Source organism: Vipera berus, assembly GCF_964194415.1.
Source record: "Vipera berus genome assembly, chromosome: W".
Lineage (NCBI taxonomy): Eukaryota > Metazoa > Chordata > Lepidosauria > Squamata > Viperidae > Vipera > Vipera berus.
In genome coordinates this window covers 54,319,418-54,341,356 of record NC_138210.1, presented here as the reverse complement: position 1 = coordinate 54,341,356, position 21,939 = coordinate 54,319,418, and the positions used below count along the sequence as shown (strand labels likewise).

General features: G+C 44.7%; 1 protein-coding gene across 1 annotated transcript; it reads left to right on the top strand.

Annotated features, from left to right (window-relative positions):
• The first annotated feature begins 2,089 nt into the window (after positions 1-2,089).
• Positions 2,090-21,697, top strand: LOC308676726 (voltage-dependent calcium channel gamma-8 subunit-like). The gene is made up of 4 exons (XM_081342731.1): positions 2,090-2,336; positions 6,858-6,941; positions 14,138-14,278; positions 21,001-21,697. Exons 1-4 carry the CDS (start codon positions 2,114-2,116, stop codon positions 21,642-21,644), a joined length of 1,092 nt encoding a protein of 363 aa, XP_081198857.1. The 5' UTR covers positions 2,090-2,113; the 3' UTR covers positions 21,645-21,697.
• Positions 21,698-21,939: the final 242 nt, after the last annotated feature.

Below are 21,939 nucleotides of genomic sequence, written 5' to 3'. Positions count from 1 at the left end.
CCCAGACCAAAAGCCCTACCAAGGAGATGTGATTTAGAAATTTTGATTTGAGAGCATCCATCTTTGTATATATGCAGGGGCTTTCCTGCAGTGGCACCCAAACCATTCAAGTTCCCTCCCGATGCATGTACATGGCATATTTTTATTATCCTTTTACATGCCATACAAAATCCACCACCAACATTCTATTATTTTCATGCTTCTTAATAATATCTGAGATGTGTTTAATTAGCTTTTGTGTTGCATTTATTTATGCTTCCTGCTTGTACTGTCTACTTCTATAGCTTTTATGTCTTGTCGTTCCAATGTTTTTATACAAATCAAACTTGAAGCTACAGGTAGTCCTCGACTTATAACCATTCATTTAGTGACCGTTTGAAGTTACAACGGCACTGGAAAAAAGTGACTTATGACCAGTTTTCACACTTACCACCATCACAACATCCCTGTGCTCAAGGGATATAAGTTTGAATGCTTGGCCATTAGCACTTTGCCCTGGGCCAAGGTGATATGATTGCTATTTGCAACCTTCCCAGCCAGCTTCCAACAAGCAAAGGCAATGGGGAAAGCCAGATTCGCTTAATGACCACATGATTCACTTAACCACTGCAGTGATCTGCTTAACAAGTCTGGCAAAAAAAGGTTGTAAAACGAGACACCGTTCATTTAACAGTTGCCTCGCTTGGCAATGGAAATTCTGGGCACAGTTGTGCCTGCAGGTCAAGGGCTACATGTACTAGTGGTGAATTTAGATCATAATCTTATTTATATAAAAATAAATAATAAAATGTTCCAAAAGATCAGGATGCCTGTAGTTAACACCGCAGCAATGAATGGGGTGCGAACTCTTTTCTGTAAGAAAATCTTTTTTTATATATATACTCAACTCTTTATTTTTCTTCATTTTGCCCCATTTACTCAAAAATAATATTGGCTGACTCCTTATTGAGTGGCAAGCAATAAATCAATCAACCCCTTAAATAAAGGTGAGCGTCAAGCTGAAAAGCAGAATCTGGAATTTAAGGTGTTTCATACAGCCAAAAAGAAGGAAATAAACCAAATAAGATTTGACATAAGGATAATCAGTGTATTCTCAGTCATTTCTGAAAACTTCCTGAAGCCGTAGATTAAGAGTGAATGAAAAATTCTAGGAGACACCATGAAGTATTTTTGAATATTTATTTTTTTCCGGGGGCTTGTAAAAAATATTCAGTAGACATAAAAAGAAATCTAAAAGTTATCTATTCCCTCTCCCCCTTCTTCCTGCTACCAAATCTTAGTGGCAGACCTTTTTGTTTCTCCGCTTTGTGTGGACTTCAACTCCCAGAATTCTAGGAGTTAAAGTCCACCCATCTTCAATTTGCCAAGGTTGAGAAACACTGGACTAGAGGATTCATTAGATTTCCAAGAAAATAGGCTTCCAAAAACCTGTAGTTAATATCTAGATATTTCCTGATAACCATCTGGTATTCCAACAGTGGATGTCCTGTGGTTACTTTCCAGCTGTTTTTCCACTAGTTCTTCAGGATTTTGACGGCCGTGATCTAGAAGCTCCATCTCTCCAAAATTTCCCAACATATCATAGTCTTCTGAATATCCGATCTTCATCTTCCAACTGTGTCCTCCACAAATCCCACCGGCATAATTTTTTGAAAAGTTCTTCATATATTATCCATATGCTTTCTTAAAATTCTTGGAAGTTGTTCAGAAATTGCCTCAGATGTTCCTGTATCTTCTTTCAAACCTCTCTTGAAGTCCATCTGTTCATCTTTCCTGAAGAGTGGGGCATCCAACATACAACATTTCAGAAGAAATCCAAAGGAACGTCTACCAGCTTGATTCACAGGAGTTTCAAGAGCTTCTTTGCGGACGTTGCTGAAACAATCTTCCTAGCCTACTCTGTATCCAGGTTCCTTCATCGCATTCATCCAGGCAAAAGAAAATTCTCTCTCATTTCTCAAAAGAACTTGTGTTCCAGATCCTGCCTACTGGATCTAAATACAGTAGGCAAGGCCTCCATAATCGCCACTGCCTCTGCTGATTGCATTTGTAACAACTGGCGTCGTTTCTTACCGCCAAGCTGGAGTCACTTAAGCGCTGGAATGAAGAGAGGATGGTCTGGTGTGAGAAAGGTGTCCAGATCCTACTCACAACTGTGGGGGCATTTGCTGCCTTTGGTCTCATGATCATCGCCATTGGCACAGATTACTGGCTGTATGCTCGTGCCTTCATTTGCAATACCACTAATATCTCTACTGAGGAAACACCCCAGAAAGATAAGAAAGATCCAGGAGGACTCACCCATTCAGGTCTCTGGAGAATATGCTGTCTAGAAGGTAAGTCGCCCACTTGTTGAAGCAGGTTTGAGAGAGAAAACATTCTAGCATTGTGGGAAAGCAAGCTTAGGTAGACAACAGGTGTACCACAAGATATTACAGTATCAATAAAGAAAAATATTTGCAGCTCAGGGTTGAAATGAAGGGTCCTTGGTGCTCTGTGAGCTTGGTTTTTTCTTGCAGATGTTTCATTACCCAAACCCATCATCCTCACCAGTGCTTTTTTTGTAAAAGAAAAAGGTGCCGGAACTCACACATGTCAGACAACCCGCCTTGCCTACCCTACAAGGTTCCATCCAAAAAAGGTGCCGGAACTCCATTCTGAGCGTTCTATGAGAAAAAAAGCCCTGATCCTCACTATGACTACCAGCATTGATGATGTTACCTGATATGGGTAATGAAACATCTGTAAGAAAACAATCAAGCTCAGAGAGCACCAAGGACCCCTCATATTACAGTAGATCAAACCTGGAGCAATTAATGACCAAGTTCTCTAAGGAGATGATTTCTTTACTAGAGAATTTATCCAATAAAAGAGAAGGTCTAGAGGCAGAAGACAAGAAACTACAAAAGCTTTAAATACTGCAATTATGCACTGATTAGCTTGTGTAAAAACCAATATTGCTTCCACACTGGGAGGCATTGTTTCCCCCTAAATTAACTGAATGCAGAATTAAAACAGTAGTTCTACTTTACATTTACCCTGGTGCCGTATTATCCAGCCGAGCTTGTGTTCACGAGTTTCTATAATATTAAGTAAGTTTGAGTCAGCAAAGGTTTCCAGCATACCTTTAATTAGAAGTTCCCACCTCACAGCTCCTGCTTTTAATTGCATTCTGTACTGTACAACATCAGCATAATTGATGAATCCTCATAAATAAACTGGGTCTTGTTCCTCATGGGTCTTGTTCCTCATGGGATAAGAGAATTTAAATAATTACTTTTTTTTCTTTTCTACTGTAAGACTTTTTTTTAGTATAAGAACATAAAGAAAAAGAGGAAATCAGTAATCAAAACTCTTAGAGTTCAAGGAAAGAGAGGCTGATTAATAGACATCTAAATTGCAGTTCCATTTGGAACAGGAAGCAATCAGGCAGAAGCCACAAAGAGGAAGTTTGTAATTAAAGGCACAATAGTTCTGAAAAGCCTCAATAATGCTCTTCTAATCTACATTTGGGAAACTGCCCCAAATTGTATTTGATTCCTGGGAAAAGATGGAAGCTCTGAATAAAGATGGGTAGATTAACAGAAAACATCTGATAAGAACAGGTTGCCCAATTACCACCATCTGGATGGTTGGTAAAATGCAACTGAACAAATTCCAGATTCCTGCATAGAACATGGCCTAATTACAACTTATGGAGAGAAGCTTTTGGTGAGGTAGGCTTAATAGGATGACAGTTCAAATATTGGTCTCTTGCACTGGAAAGCCAGTTACCATCGTTCTGTTCCAATCTGCCAGCATTTAACATAAGCAGCCCCACCTCTCCAAAAAGCCAAGATGAGATGTGAGGTTCAACTAGATTATTGAGATCATCAAGGAGGTTAGTTCCCCCCCCCCCCGTGCCTATATGCAGGTATTTATTCCTGGGGGGAAATGCATACTGCTGAAATATCTCAAAGGTGCTTTTTCACGAGGCAACTGGACTTTCTTGTTGTTGTTTTTAAGACGTTTCGCTTCTCATCCAAGAAGCTTCTTCAGCTCTGACTGGATGGTGGGGAATGGAAGGATTTATACTCCTTGCAGACAGCTGGCCATTTGCCTTCTTTCAAACCAGGAGTGTCAAACTGCCAGCCCGCGGGCCGGATGCGTCATCCGGAAGCCGCGCCCACCCCACTGCCGGCAATGGCGAAAAGGCTCCTATACGTTGTGTGACGTCACGTGATGTCACGAGTTTAACATGTCTGTTTTAGACAGTCGTGGAGGCCACTTGGAGATCCTCAAGGTCACCTGAGTGGTGCCAATGGGTGTTGAGTCTTCTTGGAACTGCTGAAAGGACTGTGTTGTAGGCTGGAGATAGATGGTGTCGTATCCCTCCCCCACTGTTGAGAGAGGGCTGTTCAATTCTGACTCATGAAAATGCACCTTTGGATAACTATGACCTGGATGACTGAGAATCTCCATAGACATACTGCTGAGATAATATTACAAAAGTGATCTGACAGGGAATTCATGTAGATAACTTCGTATCTACAAGCCAACACATTTTGGCTGTTATGACAGGCATTATACTAAGTATAAATATGTATTTGTTATTCATATAAAGCACTGTCTTGCTCTTGAATTCCTCACCTCACCTACATAACAGTAAACAGGCTGCCACATTGCCTACACACATTTACTTAGAGAGAACCTGTGTTTTCACCCTGACTTTGCCTTTAAATGTTGTGAGCCTTCATAAGGATAGAGCCAACACTTTTGCTATCTTCCTTTTAGCCATCCCTGTTTGCTGTGGGGCAAATCAATTTTTTCCCAGAATGGACGTAATTCCCTGATTAAGGTGTTAAAACAACACATCCTTATCTGGTAACAGATAGTCCTTGACTTACAACCATAACGTAGCCTGGAATTATGATCATTAAGATATTGTGGTTATAAGTTGAGGCATCACGTGACCAGACCTGAGTGATTTTTTTTTGTTACATTTTTTGCATCGGTTGTTAAATAAATGACAGAGCCCTTCAGTGGAACCATTTTCTCCAATGGCCTTTTTTTGCCAGAAACTGGAAGCAAATGCTTAAACTGGCAAACAACATCACACATCATGATCACGTGATCCTGGGAACCCCAAAGAGCAGTAAAGGGGAACCTGTTGCCAAGTGCCCAAAATACAATCACATGACCATGGTGTGTGGTGTGTGTGTGGATGGGTGCAGCTGTCTAACTTTGAAAACAGGGCATAAGTAGCTCTGGGGATGTCTGTCATAACTTGGAATGGTCATTAAGCAACCTGTCATAAGTAGGGTTGCTTTTTACCCCTATGATCTTCTAGTTAACCTGGCTTATGACAACAGAACGGTAGGAATCGAAGGCCACTCGAAGGACATTTGGATGCTCTTAAGTAGGAGGAAAATTATGCAGATCACAAAGGGACGTAATTCTTGTCACCCAGATGTTTTGGACTAATGGGTATTGACATTCTGAACATCTGACAGGCGTAAGATAGCTTCTCCCGTTTTTCCCCCCTTTCTCCTACAGATGATGTGTTCAGCAAAGAGGGCATTTCCACATTTTCCCAATTACGTTAAAGAAGCACTTATTTAATTTGGCTTGTTAAATTATCTTCAGCATTCTACAGTTCCTTTACTAATACAGGCTTTAATTAGGGTTTTACGACTTTGGTTTTACATTTGTTGTAGAAGAAATCTTGCTGGCTTTTGACTAAAAAAAGGTACATAAGCCACTAACGAGCGAGGCTTTTAAAAGAAGCAAATTAGATACAGCACCATATGTATGCTAGTTGCAGCTTTGAATTTAACATGCTGGTTGGGTTTCAGTTGAGGAAGGATACACTAGACCAGGGGTAGGCAACCTTGGCTCTTTTATGACTCGTGGATTCAACTCCCAGAACTCCTGAGCTAGCATTCCTGCTGGCTGAGGAATTCTGGGAGTTGAAGTCTGTGAGTCATAAAAGAGCCAAGGTTGCCTATCCCTGCACTAGACAGAGAGTGATTGATACAGTTTTGGGGATTGATTAGCTAAAACACTCAAGCGATTTCTTCTCTCTTTTCTCAAAACACACCTTTCTTATGAAAACAGCATTTGGGGCATAGAAATAGTGACAACCTATAGAAATTCCACCCCATTGCCTCTCCAAGATTCAGCTAAGCATCTGTTACCCAGTTCCAATCCTCCAAGCATTTTCCTAACCCCATCTTAAAGCCACCAGAGTTAACCATCCCAAACCCTTAAGTCTTCCTTGTAAGTGGGCTCAGCTACACTTAAAGGTTATGGATGCAAAATTGGTAGCATGTGTGTAACTCGCTTTATAAATCTTATTCTAGCATCCACTGGTGACATAGCATGTGTTTCTCAACCTCAGCAATTTTAAGATGCATGGACTTCAAGTCCCAGAATTCCCTAGCCAGCTGGCTGGGGGATTCTGGGAGTTGAATTCCATGCATCTTAAAATCATTGAGGTTGAGAAACACTGATATAGCTGACTGAAAAGCTTATCAGAAAGTGTTGTGCTGAACAATTGTTCCCAGTGTCACAGTTAGACATTGCAAGGGAGAATTGGGTGGGTTAGCATTTAATAACGGAGGCCTGGCATGAGATATACATCCAATATCAGCTTGGTAAAACTAGTCTGTGATGGTGTCAAATGATCTTCTGTAACTCAATGGCCTCCAAATAGGGTCATGTTGTTCCCATCATGCTGGAAAATGCTGTTGTAAGATTGGGAATGAGAAGGAAAGTAGCATCATTGACAATCCAGCATGGGGTTAATTCCAGCATGATGCCAAATAACGTTGGTCTAATCCCCAAACAGCTGGTAATTTGTCTCTTCCTGTTTGCAGGGTTGAAGCGAGGGGTGTGTGTGAAAATCAACCATTTTCCAGAGGACACAGACTATGATCACGACAGTGCGGAATACCTCCTACGTATGTATAAATAGGTGGCTTATTCATTCTTCTATCTTGGCCTCGGCAATGCCCTGTCACTGTTGTTCTTTGGAATGTATGGAATTCAATGAAATCCCAACATAGGGAAAGGGCAGTGCAGTGACTCAGCAGTTAAGATGCTGGACTTCTCAGCTGGAAAGCCAGCAGCCCAAGTTCAAGACCCTAGCACAGTGGTGGCAAACCTATGGCATGAGTGCCAGAGGCGGCACTCAGAACCCTCTCTGTGGGCATGTCCGGTCGCCCCAGCCCTGCCTTCTCCTCACCAGCAGCCCCCCTAGAGGAGAGTCGCCCCCTGGGCACGACCCACACGGAGCAGTGCAGCCAAGGACATGGCAGCCGGGCAGCAGGGACAAGACTCCGCCCTCGCACCCCACCGTCGCGTGCAGATGATGTTGCGGGGTGCGGGCAGAGGGGTGGCTGCCATGGCGCTGCAGGGCTGCCTGGGCGATCTGCGGCGGGCCATGGAGGCGGTGGGTGGCCCTGCAGGAGGGCAGGGCAGGGGGTGGGCAGGGGCGGAGCAGGCAGGGCGGTAGGCGGAGCGGGGAGGGAGGGCGGGTTTTGGGCACTCGGTCTTTAAAAGGTTGACCATCACTGCCCTAGCACCACACGATGAGGTGAGCTCCCGTCCTTGTTCCAGGTCCTGCCAACCTAGCGGTTCGAAAGCATGTAAATTCGAGTACCGTAGATAAATAGATACCAGTTCTGTGGGAAGGTCACAGAGCTCCGTGACGTCATACCGGCCACATGACTGCGGAAATGTCTTTGGAAAGTGCTGGCTCAATGGTCTTGAAACAGAGCTGAGCACCGCCTCCTATAGTCGGCAACAACTAGCGGAGTAAAACCCTCAGGGACGCCATACGTTTACCACCACAGGGCTACTGAGCACTCAGGTTTTCCACAGGATGAGACACATGCAGTAGTTACAGATGTATTGGTTTACTTTCCTATAAAAGAGATGTGATTTTTGTTTTAGTGGTGATGGGGGGGGGGAGATGCCTGGCAAAGGAGAAAGAAGCCACAGCGAGATAGATGCAGCTTTTTCAAACTTCTGAATATTCCAGTAGAAGCTTCTTGTGTGCCTCCTTCTGCCATCACCTACCCTCCACCAGCACAGCCACACACACAGCCACACACAAACACAAATTCTGAAGGTAGGGCTGGCATCTTCATTATGTGGATTATGCTTCAGAGTAAGGCTCCAGCCAAATTTTGACAATGGCCATTTAATTGCTTTCTGTGTGCCAAAGGAAAAGGGGAAGATCCCTATTGCTCCCTTATTGGTGTCTCTCCCTTTCCTGCAGTCTTATAATATTAAAGTTTTACCTCCTGGTCAAAAAGCAAGGGACATCAATATTTGCAGAGGAAGTTAACCTATGGCAGGCTCAGTGAGAAATAATATGCTTATATAAAGTTAAAGGTTCCCCCGCACATGCGTGCTAGTCGTTTCCAACTCTAGGGGCCGGTGCTCATCTCCGTTTCAAAGCCGAAGAGCCAGCGCTTGTCTGAGGACGTCTCCGTGGTCATGTGGCTGGCATGACTAGACGCCAAAGGCGCACGGAACGCTGTTACCTTCCCACCGGAGTGGTCCCTATTTTTCTACTTGCATTTAAGAATTATTTAGGCTACTGACCTAAGAGTTAAATTCCAGATGCAAAAAATAAATAAATAAAATAAGGCGCAAGGTCTCGTTCATTGCCAGATGCAGGACAAAAGTTATCCTTTTTCATCATATCTGTAAAGAAGCCTATAATAATAAAAGGCAATTTTTACAAATGCTCAAAATACAACTCAGTGTCCAAAACCGTAGCATACGTCTGCAGAGCACAGTCAAAACAAGCACCGTTTATAAGAAAGATCTACCGTAGTTGTGGGTATATAAGAGGCCTGTTTAGGTTTAGTACTATCACAACTGGGAAGTTTTCTTTAAAACTCATTTTTTGTTTTAGGGGTTGTTTTTCTCCCCTTCCAAAGCGAGGAAAGGAGCTTGTTAGTCCTCCTTGGGAGGGAATTCAACATCTGTGATTGTCGAATCACAGATTGAATAGGGAGAAAAAATATATGATTTCTTTTTTTTTTGGAAAAATAAATTTGCTCGTCAGAACTTTACTAATCAGGGATCTCAGGGCCTGATTTCTGATCCTAATTTTAATGTCTAGGCAAATTTGGTTAAATAAATGGGGTAAATAAATTTTCACTTTACAAATCCGTAATTAGTATACTGCTGACTTTATTTTGACTCGGAAGCTAAGCAAGATCAAACCTAGCTAATACTTCAGTGTGTGTTCATTGGGGAACTGTAGAGCTATCGGCTAGACCAGGGGTAGGCAACCTTGGATCTTTTATGACTCGTGGACTTCAACTCCCAGAATTCCTGAGCCAGCCATACTGGTGCAGGAATTCTGGGAATTGAAGTCCACGAGTCCTAAAAGAGCCAAGGTTGCCTACCCCTGGGCTAGACAAGGAAGTTGAAAACCTTTCCAGAAAGTGTCCGCATCACATCTTTTCTGAAAAGCTGCCAAGAAAACTGTGTTCCTATATCCAACAAATCACCAAAAGTTGTGTTCTCTTAGAAGAGACCTCACTTGTATTCGCTATTTATGCAAGGTCAGGAATACATTATTCATGTAATAGAATCAATTACTCTCCTGCTTGTTGGTGAACCCTGTTTATACACGTCATTGTTAATGAAGCTGCATTTAAAACGCAGTTTACAGTTTAAAGAGCAGGACATTAGTCAGGTTTTCATGTAATTACAGGTAATCCTCGGCTTACGACCACAATTGGGACCAGAATTTCCATTGCTAAGCAAGGCAGTTGTTAAGTGGGTCGTGCCTAATTTTACGACCTTGTCTGCCATGGTTGTTAAGCGAATCGCTGCAGTTGTTAAGCGACTCAACACAGTCATTAAGTGAATCTGGCTTCCCTTATTGACTTTGTCGGACGCCAACTGGGAAGACCACAAATGGGGATCAGGGGACCCTGGAAAGCCCCATGCTGGTTGTCAATCACCCAAATTTTGATTACGTGACCCTGGGGACACTGCAACAGTCATGTTAATGAAGTGTTAAGTCACTTCAGTGTTGTTGTAACTTCAAATGGCCGTTAGATGAATGGTTGCAAGTCGAGCATTACCTGTAATGGACAGAAGACCATTTTTGTCTTTATAAGGGCACAACTGAGAAATTTGCTTCAGACAGTAAAAAATATAATCCCATCCAATTAGGTGCCTTCTTGTTGTGGTGCTCTAATAATATTCCCCAAGAGACCCACATAGGTCCGACCTGAAGATGCTCAAAATGTTGAAAACCTGGCCGTTTCCCCAGGACCTATAAGGTAGGCACTCAGCCTCTATGGATTATTATCCAGTTTTTGTCTTTGGGATGTCCATGTTCTTTGCTCTTGTTGTCCTCCTGCTTTAACATTGTAAGATAGCCAGAGACTTCTGGAGTTAGATAGTTTCTAAATCAGCCTATATAATCCATCCATCCATCCATCCATCCATCCATCCATCCATCCATCCATCCATCCAAGCAATTTAGAGCAATGTTTCTCAACTCTGAGAACTTTAAGATATTTGGTCCTCAGCTCCCATAATTCTCCAACCAGCATGAGAATGCTAGCTGGGGAATTCTGGGAGCTGAAGTTCACACATAAAGTTCTCAAGGTTGAGAAACGCTGGTCTAAATTACTTGGATGGATGGATGGATGGATGAATGGATGGATGGATGTGATATAACTGAATATATCCACCCACATATTGCTTTCCCGAGGCAGTTCTTTGATCACCCTGGGAGACAGGACCCGGAACTCAAAATAGGAGACAATTATTAATTGCTGTTAATGCTTGTGTTTTAACACAATTACCCAGAGAATGTGTTATCTACAAAACTCTTGCATGTCCCCTGAAAATATTTAGCCCATTTTCATGAAAACCATCAAAATTCCTCTTTCTCAGTCATTAATAGACAAATCAAAGCACAGCCATCTTTCGGCTTTTGCTGTACAAACATGCACATAAAATTGATGTGAATGTTGCTCTCTCTTTTTTTTAAAAAAAAAAAGATTCATCAGGAAACAAGATTCTCTAGACTTAGGAATGAGTGCATAAAACTGACATACAGCTGAAATAAGAGTAGTGGGTGCCCTTTCGTTGGCTGAGGTGGCACCTCCAACAGTGCCTTCTTTATGTCCCTTCTTTTATTTCATGCAACAGTTCTGAAACCAAATTTTGATTTGCTCCTTGGTCAACCCCAGAGCGCGAGTGATCTCTATCCTCTGCCAGATAGCAACTCAAGTAGAAGTAAAGCTATCTAATGGAAGAGCCAGTTTGATGTGGTGGTTAAGGCACCCTACTAGAAACCAGGGGATTGGAGTTCTAGTTCTCCAGGCACAAAGCTATCTGGTTCATTTTGGGGCCAACCATTTCCTCTTAAATTTAGGAAAGACGCAGTGGCAAATCACTTCCAAAACCTTGCCATGAAAACTGCAGGAACTAGTTCAAGCAGTTGCCAGAATCAGCACCGATTCAAAAGCACCCCCTCCCAAAAAGAAATCCATCTAATACCTTATGCTATGAAGAAGTCACCGAGCAAGCCAAACGCCTTGAATTAGTCTGTGAGTTTATAGCATCAGGAAGCAAAGGATAGGTCATATGCTGCTTCTGGACATCAGCATCACATCCCTGGTCAATTTATTCTAGTAGTGGTAAGGAAGTAGAAGGGAAGCAAGGCCATCACTAGCCCATCACCCATAAAGTAATGATACCACAAGAGATCCAATGTGCATTTTTGCTTTCTATACTAAAGAGAATCGAGATGGGAGAATCCTGAGTTTCTTCTTCACGCCTTCCTGTTTTTTCCTAGCAAATTTCATACAGATAGTCCTCAATTTACAACCACAACTGAGCCCAAAATTTCTGTTACTAAGCAAGACATTTGTTCAGTGACTTTTGCCCCACTTTACTATCTTTCTTGCCATCGTTGTTAAGTGAATCACTGCGGTTGTTAAGTTAGTAACACGGCTGTTAAGTGAATCTGGCTTCCCTGTTGACTTTGCTTGTCAGAACATGGCAAAGGGTGACCACATAAATCTGGGACACGGCAACCATCATAAATATGAGTCAGTTGCCAAGCATCTCATGGGGATGTTGATCATATGGGGATGTTGCAATGGTCGTAAGTGTGAAAAAAGATAAGTTATATTTTCAGTACCGTTGTAACTTTTAACAGTCACAAAATGAATCATTGTAAGCCAAGGACTAGCTCACAGGTCGGCAACCTGCGGCTCTGGAGCCACTTGCGACTCTTTCAGCCTTCTCCTGCAGCTCCCAGTCATCCTCCGCCATTTGCAGAGAGAGAGAGACACAGAGAGGCACTTGTGCGTCTCTCTCTCTCTCTCTCTCTGAGTGTGTGTGTGTGTGTGTGTGTGTGTGTGTGTGTGTAAAAAAGAGAGTAGCCTCACACTGTTCTCTGAGAAGCTGACAAGCTTTTTCAGTGGGGCTCCTGCCTTTGCTGCATCTCCACAGGAAGCAGCAGAAAGCAGCAGCTCTCAAGGACAGGAGAGCCAGCCCAATAAGAATGTGTGTCAGCTTGTCCGAGAACAGCGTGAAGCCAGCTTGCCAGGTGAGCAGAAGATCGGAGAGAGGGAGAGGGAGAGGAGGAGGAGGAGGGAGGGTGGGTGGGTGTGAGGGAAAGAGAGAGAGAGAGAGAAAACTCATGCACAGCAGCCTCTATTTCTTTTAAATTAAACTCTTCAGGTTTTGCGGCTCCCAGTGGTTTTTTTCCTCTGGGAAACGAGTCCAAGTGGCTCTTTGAGTGTTTAAGGTTGCCGACCCCTGGACTAGCTGTATTTTCCTCATACTTGCTACATACTGTTATTCAAGGCTCTCTCCATACCCTTCTACAGCTATGAAAAATAACCTCCCCCATTTACCACATAGGCTGGTCTTCATTCACCTTAATTTCCAAACCAATTTGACTCCCTACAGTAAAATCTGTTGATTTAATTGACTAGCTTAATTCTTAATACTATGTGTGCTTTTCCCCTGTCATTCTAAAGTGTTTAATATCTACTATGTGTGTCATTATTATATAATCCTAGGATCCTTTGAAAAATCCTGTAAAACAGATGGTGTTACCTATATTCCACTATGTAGGGACGCGGTGGCTCAGTGGGTTAAGATGCTGAGCTTGTCGATCAGAAGGTTGGCAGTTTGGCGGGTTGAGTGCCGCGTAACAGAGTGAGCGTCTGTTACTCGTCCCAGCTTCTGCCAACCTAGCAGTTCGAAAGCACATAAAAATGCAAGTAGAAAAATAGGGACCACTACGGTGGGAAGGTAACAGCGTTCCGTGTGCCTTTGGCGTATAGTCATGCCGGCCACATGACCATGAAGATGTCCTCGGACAAGCGCTGGCTTTTCGGCTTTGAAACGGAGATGAGCACCGGCCCCTAGAGTTGAAAACGACTAGCACACATGTGTGGGGGAACCTTTACCTTTACCTATATTCCACTAAACCTCTCCTGTATGTTTGTAACCTTCAGTTGGCCCAAATGGTGCATCATAGTGCAAAAATATTTGAATAAAGGGACCGCAAGTCCACTTATTTAAAGAATGCATACAAAATCTGGAACTCCCTGTATCTATGTGATTGAAATTTCAAGGATCTTCACACTCGTTTTCACAAAGTTGTGGCTGCTGCATTGTGGCCAGAGTCAGCCACAGTTGTGCGATCCTCATTTCCAAATATTCCTTGCCAGATTCCCACAAGGAAAATCAATGGGGAAGCCAGCAGGAAGTCAGAAATCACTCCCGTTCCCCCCCCCCTTTTTTTGCCCACCCATGCTCATTTTGTTTCTCGGTTTAGGTAAGGAAATATCTCTGAAAGGATAACTCCATCAGTCATGGGTTGTCCAGTTAGTTCTAAAATGCAGAAAGTGGAGCTGAAGCATTTGTAGACACTGAATGCCTGACAAAAACTAAAACTTAGAGAAAATACACATATCCTAAGGCTCCAGTTTGCCAATTTTCCATGTGTAAGAAGTTTGCTCTGAAACATGTTTCGTGCCCCGTTTTATATTCTGCTTTTCCTTCCTTCCTTCCTTCCTTCCTTCCTTCCCTCCCTCCCTCCCTCCCTCCCTCCCTCCCTCCCTCCCTCCCTCCCTCCCTCCCTCCACAGGAGTGGTACGAGCCTCAAGCATCTTTCCTATCCTAAGTGCTCTTTTGCTGTTGCTAGGGGGTTTCTGCGTAGCTGCCAGCCGTGTCTACAAGTCGAAGCGCAACATTATTCTAGGTGCTGGCATCCTGTTTGTTGCTGCAGGTAAGTGGTGTAGTGAGGATCGTACAGGTAGTCCTTGACTTACGACCACAATTGGGACCGCAACATTTGTCACTAAGTGATGTGGTCATTAAGTGAGTCCTCATGTGAATGTGTCCAATTTTACCACTTTTTTCCGCTGGGATTGTTGAGTGAATCTAGCTTCCCCCATTGCCTTTGCTTCATGGAAGCTTGCTGGGAAGGTTGCAAACGGCGATCAAACGGGATGCTGCAACCATCGTAAATACTTGTTAGTTGCCAAGCAACCTAATAGCGATCATGTCACCATGGGAACACTGCAACAGTCCTTAAGTGTAAGGACCGGGTTCCAAGTCATTTTTCCCCAACACCATCTCAACTTTGAATGGTTGCTAAATGAATGGTCGTAAGTCAAGGACTGCTTGTACAGTAAGTAGATGCAAACTGTCCCTCTCTGGATCTGTAGAGAGATTAGTGCCATAGATAGTTTGTTCATCAGAACTCTCAGCCAAACACTTCATCCTGTAATCTAGGGGTCCCCAACCCCCAATCTGTGGACCGACACCAGGCCGCAGCATGCCAGAAACCAGGCCGTGCAAACAAGCGAAGCCCCAACCATGGGATGCAGGTAGCATACAAAACCATGCCCTCTCCGGTCTGTGGGAAAAACCTCTATCCATGGAATCGATCCCTGGTGCCTAAAAGGTTGGGGGTGGGGGGAAGGCGCTGCTGTAATCCATCTCTCCTGATCCATTACTTGCTTTGTACCATTTTATGCATCCTTCTTCAGCTTCATGACGATTGCCACTTTCCCCTTCCGGTTGTGTCCATAGCAATCAGAAATGTAACTGGCAATTCTAGGAATTGCAGGCTTGGTTTATGAATGGATCTATGAATGGATCTAGAGTGGGGGAAAGCCGTTCTGATATCGCATGCATTCTTAGAACTGAAGAAGCTTCTTGGATGAGAAGCAAAATGTCTTCAAGGAAAAACAAAGTCCAGCTGCCTTTTGGAAAAGCACCTTTGGGTTGCTGAAAGAAAACTCTGCATCAGGGTCCTGTCCAAGCTGGGAATAAACAAAATGGAGACTGCTTTAGAAAGAAGGTTGTGGTTTATTGAAGAGCAGAGCCAGACAGAAGAATGGCTCTGGGAAAGCTGACCACATGTAGCTGGGAGTGGTGGGTTTTTATACCTTTCTAGGGCTCTTGAGGTTGTTTCCTATTCCTGTGTTGTGATTCAGGGTCAGCCTGTGGGTCCGGCAGCCGGGTCGGATGACTCGGATGACTCAGACGAGGGGGAGGAGGAGGGTGTTGAAGACGAACTTGCTGATGATGGCTTGGAGGCTTCGCAGAGCCCCCAGCCAGGCCCCTCTTCTCAGCTGCGCGAGCCCGACAGTGCGGATGATGATGACCCACAGCTGGCCCTGTTCAAGGACGCCCGACGCAGGAGGCAGTCAAGCAGGAGCAAGCAGAGAAAGGCTGTGGGACTCCTCGGAAGGAGGCACAGGGAGGCCACGCCCTGAACTCTAATAAAGGGAGTGTTTGGGGAAGGGCTGGTTGCTGAAAGCAACCGCTCCGTTTGAGGATCAAAGTTCCGATATCTTGTTTCATGTTCTGTTGTTTGTTTGTGAATTAAACTTGGCAGACGTTTTCCAGCCTCAGACGTTTTCCAGCCTCTGCCGTTTGTACAGGGGTTGCCTTTCTGCAAGGCCGGTAGCAGGCTGGTACAGAACATCCTGTTTGAGGCTTTGTATTTCCTGGGTCATGTACTTTGACCTGAGTCTGAGTGTGCTCTTTTGATATTGGTGGGCTAATCCTATTATGTCACCAAAGGTCATGTCTTTTAGAGTATGGGTGGAGTATGTAGATTTTGGAGGTCTTTGTCTTCCTAATCTCATAGCTTCTAGCTTCCTGGCTCCAACCTTCCTGAATGGATTATTACATCTGCATTTCTAAAAGCTGGTTTCTGCTGAGTTTTCTAGCTGGGGGGAGGGAGACGTTTCTGCCTTTTTAAAGATCTTCTCCATTATTCCTTTGGAGAAATATATTCTGCCTTTTTAATATTCCCCAAAATATTTCTTTCTCTGGATCCTTCCCACAGGGTCATTCCTATTTGCCATAGATTTCTTTCTTACTCGATATGGAAGGGCTTAGAACTGTCCTGGTTTACAATATCTCCAGGATATCTTATTAGCAAGCCTAACTTTAGCCAGAGGTACAGGTTAAGCGTTGCAATACAAGTGTGCTATACAGCCCAAATGGCTTTACCGTTTGAAGGCACTAAGCCCATATGTCGCTTTATTTCATATTCATAGACATGCCATGTTTTCTCCGTCTTCCCGCTCTTTATTTATTCATCGTTCATCCTTCTTATACCCATCCATTTATCTATCTCTTCCTTCTCCAGTCCTGTAAAATAAGGCAAGGGCTTTAAATGACTCCAAGCCCTCTCGTTTTCCTACTACTCCCATTGTATACATCTAAATGTAATGGATCCTCTATCTTTCCATTCAACCAGCCATATAATCAAAATCTGCATCTTGGCCCTTATCAGCAGGACCCGAGGAAAGTCAAGGACCACCAAGTACCAATAGAAACCACGGATGCTTCACAATCAGAGGCCTTGCAGAAAAGTGTTTGCAATTCTTTCTGTGGAGTCCTTGCAGCACTATGAGCTTGGTGGGGGGGGGGGTTGCAGACCTTTCATTAACCAATTAGTTAACATCATCAATGATTCAAACCCCATCCCCCTCTAGCACTGATGACGTTGCCTAGTTGGCTAATGAAACATCTACAAGAAAACCACAAAGCTCAGAGAGCATCAAGGACCCTGTAATGTATTGGGCTTTGTCTTGCTAAAGGAATATCAGGTGGGGTTAATTGCTGGAAGGTTGCTCAAGCAGGGAAGCTGGCTAATGGCTCCCAGCTCCTCAGACAACCCGTCTCCAGCACCGCCATTGGCTGCCTCTAGGGTGGCAATAGGTTGCTTTAAACCTATTGGCCACTGCCTAGAGGCCAGGGTATAAATTGCGGCACTCACAGCCCTGTTTCTCAGTTCAGTTCCGGCAACCAAATAAATGATCTTTGCTGAACTCACTCGTCTCGTCAATCAAGCAACGAACCCAGTATCTAACAGACCCCACAGTCCAACCTTGAGCTACAAATATTCTGTTACAGGCATTTCTTTCTAAATAGGGGAATGAGAAGCCAATCTCTGTCTCTGTCTCTGTCTCTGTCTCTGTCTGTCTGTCTGTCTGTCTGTCTGTCTGTCTGTCTGTCTGTCTCTCTCTCTCTCTCTCTCTCTCTCTCTCTCTCTGTGTGTGTGTGTGTGTGTAGGTGTTCTCTGTCATCCAGGGTAGAGTGTGCAAGCTGTGATCCATGGATCACATTTTTTGTAGCTTTCAGAGCTTCTCAGATTGCACTACTCAAATCAGTAGTTAATGACCAACTTATGCCAGTGTGCTTTTCAGCTTTTTAAAAAACAAAAGTAAAATTAGGGTATTACTCCCCAGTCCCTCTCCTCCTCCTCCAAAGAAGGAGAGAAAGGAGCTCAGAAGTTCTTCTCCTGTCTCTTAAAGGGATAGTTCTCAGCCTACCAATACAAATGAAATAAAATCAGCTACAGTATTGCCAGAGGTCCTTCAATCTGAAGCTATGCAACTATAGTCCTGCTATTGAATCGTCATTCAGGTAGTCCTCAACTTACAACCACAATCAGGACCAGAATTTCCATTGTTAAGCAATTAAATGAATTGTACCCAATTTGATGACCCTTTTTTGCCGCAGTTGCTAAGCGGTTCACTGCAGTTGTTCAGTGAATCGTGTGACTGTTAAGCAAATCGGGCGTCCCCCCCATTGACTTTTCCTGTTGGAAGGCAACTGGGAAGGTGACAAATGGCAATCACATCACCATGGGACATGGCAACTAAGTACATCACAGATGCCAAGTCCCTGAATTTTGGTTACATGACTCTGGAGATGTTGCAATACAGGTAGTCCTTGATGTACAACCACAGTTGAGCCCCAAATTTCTGTTGCTAAGTGAAACATTTGGTGAGTTTTGCCCCACTTTACAATCTTTCATGCCACAGTTGTTAAGTGAACTACTGCAGCTGTTCCGTTGGTAACACAGTTGAGGGTGAAGGTTCATTCTCCAAGCTTGTGGGTTGGTTTCTGAACGTTTCATTACCAGGCTAGGTAACATCTTCAGTGGAGTTTAGGGGAAGTCACTGTCAGTGCTCCTCTGTTTATAAGGGCTTCGTGTGGTCAGTGGGTCTTGTGATGAGTCAGGTGTGCGTGTGTCAAGTGAGAGTCTTGTAATGAGTCTTGTGGTGGGGTCAGGTGTGAGTCATCAGTGGGTCTTGTGATGGGTCAGGTGTGTGTCAAATGAGGGTCTTGTAATAAGTCTTCTAAAGAGTCAAGTATGAGTGGCAAGTGTCTTGTGATGGGTCAGGTGTGATAGTTCAAGTAAAGGTCTTGTGATGGGTCAGGTATGGTTGTGTCAGGTGAGGGTCTTGTAATGGGTCTTGTGATGGGTCAGGTGGGTCAGGTGTGGGTGTATCATGAGGGTCTTGTGATGGGTCTTGTGATGGGTCAGGTATGGTTGTCTCAAGTGGGGGTCTTGTGATGTGTCTTGTGATGGGTCAGGTATGGTTGTCTCAAGTGGGGGTCTTGTGATGTGTCTTGTGATGGGTCAGGTATGGTTGTGTCAAGTGACAGTCTTGTGATGGGTCTTGTGATAGGTCAGGTGTGGGTGTGTCAAGTGAGGGTCTTGTGATGGGTCTTGTGATGGGTCAGGTGTGATAGTTCAAGTGAAGGTCTTGTGATGGGTCAGGTGTGTCAACAGTGGAAGTCTTGTGATGGGTCTTGTGATGGGTCAGGTGTGATGGGTCAAGTGAGGGTCTTGTAATGGGTCTTGTGATGGGTCAGATATGGTTGTGTCAGGTGAGTGTCTTGTGATGGGTCTTGTGATGGATCTTATGATTGGTCAGGTGTGGGTGTGTCAAGTGAGGGTCTTGGGTCTTGTGATGGGTCAGGTATGGTTGTGTCAGGTGAGGGTCTTATGATGGGTCTTGTGATGGGTCAGGTGGGAGTCATTAGTGGGAGTCTTGTGATGGGTCAGGTGTGGGTGTGTCAAGTGAAGGTCTTGGGTCTTGTGATGGGTCAAGTGTGAGTCATCAGTGTGAGTCTTGTGATGGGTCTTGTGATGGGTCAGATGTGGGTGTGTCAAGTGAGGGTCTTGTGATGGGTCAGGTGTGAGTCATCAGTGTGAGTATTGTGATGGGTCTTGTGATGGGTCAGGTGTAGTTGTGTCAAGTGAGGGTCTTGTAATGGGTCTTGGGATGGGGAGGTTACCTCAGGTCAGGGTTATTGGGAGGTGAATTGCTGGTGGGAAGTAGTTTGCATGAATCGGTTGAGGGTCGGTTGTCTTTGGTTGGCTGTGCAGTTGATTTGGATTCTGAGGGGTTCGTAGGCTGGTTGTAGATCAATGTGCTTGTTGATGGAATTGCTTGTGGAGTGCCACGTTTCGATGAACTGACGAGTGTGGTGGGTGGTAGCATGGCCAATGGTTTTTGTGCTTCTCCAATCAAATTGGTGCTGTTTGGTGTCAGTGTGGGTAGCGATTTAAGGATTTGGGATCATGGCATTTGACTGCCAGCCGGCGTTTGTGGTTCCTGGTTTTTCAGTGAGGTGATGTTTGTCCCACATAGAATTGGTTGCAAGGGTTACAATTGATTTTGTAGATTACCTCGTTTCTTTCATCCTTCTGTATCTTGTCTTTGGCTCTGGATAATTCCTGGTGGAGTCTGGCTGTAGGATTATGGGCTATTGCTCTTCCTAGCGGTTGGAGAATTCTGACTGTCATTTCTGACACCCCTTTTGTGTACGGTAGAGTTCATTTTTGCACAGTGGTTGGCTGTGTGGTGTGTTGTGATTTGGGTGCTGTGTGTCGGAATGTGAAATTTTTGGGATTGCCGTTACAGAGTAAGATGTCAATCAGCCATTTCTCTTCATGCTTTTCTTAATGTTGTGCTACGGCAGTGTGCCCTGACCTTTCTGAAGACAGTCTGGACACAGCTTCTTTTGAGTGGGGTGGGGCATTTGCTTGCAAAGCTGAGGGTCTGGCCCATCACAAGACCCACCACAGACCCTCACTTGACACACCCACACCTGAAGCCGTTACAAACAAAACACTGACACCGACGTCCCCTAAACTCTGCTGAAGATGTTACCTAGCCTGGTAACAAAATGTTCGGACACCAACCTACAAGCTCGGAGAACGAACCCCCACCCTCATGCTCCACCCGAACTACGGATATTTGCCACTATTGCAAGTAATACGGTTGTTAAGTGAGCCCAGCTTCCCCATTGACTTGTCCGAAGGTCGTAAAAGGTGATCACATGACCCTGGAACACTGCAGCCGTCATAAATACATGCCACTTGCCAAGCAGCTCAGTTTTGATCACGTGACCATGGGGGATGCTGCAATAGTCGTAAGTGTGAAAAATGATCATAAGTCACTTTTTCCCAGTGCCGTTGTAAGTTCGAATGGTCACCTAAATGAACCGTTGTGAGTCAAGGACCACCTGTAGTTGTAAATGCAAAGATTGGTTCCAAGTCATCTTTTTTTAAAAGTTCTATTGTAACCTCAAATGTTTGCTAAACAAATGGTTGCAAGTTTAGGGGTTTTCCTTTTTCCTTCTTCTTTTACTAATCAGTCCATTGTTGCCTTCTCTGTGCCACAGGCCTCAGTAACATCATTGGCGTCATTGTCTACATCTCGGCCAATGCTGGTGATCCCGGCACAAAACGTGACGATGAGAAGAAGAGCCACTATTCTTACGGCTGGTCCTTTTATTTTGGTGGCCTTTCCTTCATCCTGGCCGAGATGATTGGCGTGCTGGCAGTCAACATATATATCGAGAAGAATCGCGAGGCCCATTGCAAAAGCCGCACAGAACTCTTGAAGAACCCTTCTTCCTCCTCCTCGGCCATCTTGCGCCTGCCCAGTTACCGTTTCCGATACCGCCGCCGGTCACGTTCCAGCTCCCGCTCCACCGAGCCATCCCAGTCTCGAGAAACCTCTCCCGTTGGCCTGAAGGGCTTCCCTTCCACCGACATCTCTATGTACACACTGTCTAGGGACCCATCCAAGGCCAACGTCAGTTCCCTCTACGGCGGTGCCAGTGAGACCGCCTCCACAGGGGCAACAACCTCCGGGGCGACTGGGACTGGTGGCGGATTCTTACAGTTGCACAATACCTTCCCCAAAGATCCCGGAGTGTCCGTCACGGTGACTGGGCCTGGGGTTGCAGGAGCCACTGGTACCCTGGGTAAAGATGCTTCCTCCAACACCAACACACTCAACAGGAAGACCACGCCAGTGTAGGGATGGACTTGAGAGAGGAGAGGGCATGGGAAGGAAAAAAAGGGGAAGAAAAAAAATACTGTCCAGAGGACATCAGGCGAGTCAGAATGTTGAGAAGCGAGAAATCAATCCACCCAGTGAGCACTTTTCTTGCTTGCTTTGCTTTGCTTCTTCATCTTCTCCCCTCCTTCCTCTTCTTTCCACTCCTCTCCCTCTTCCTTCCCCTCTTTCCTCTCTGCTCCTCTCCTTCTCCTTTCCACTCCTCTCCCTCACCCTTCCCCTCTTTCCTCTCTGCTCCTCTCCTTCTCCTTTCCAC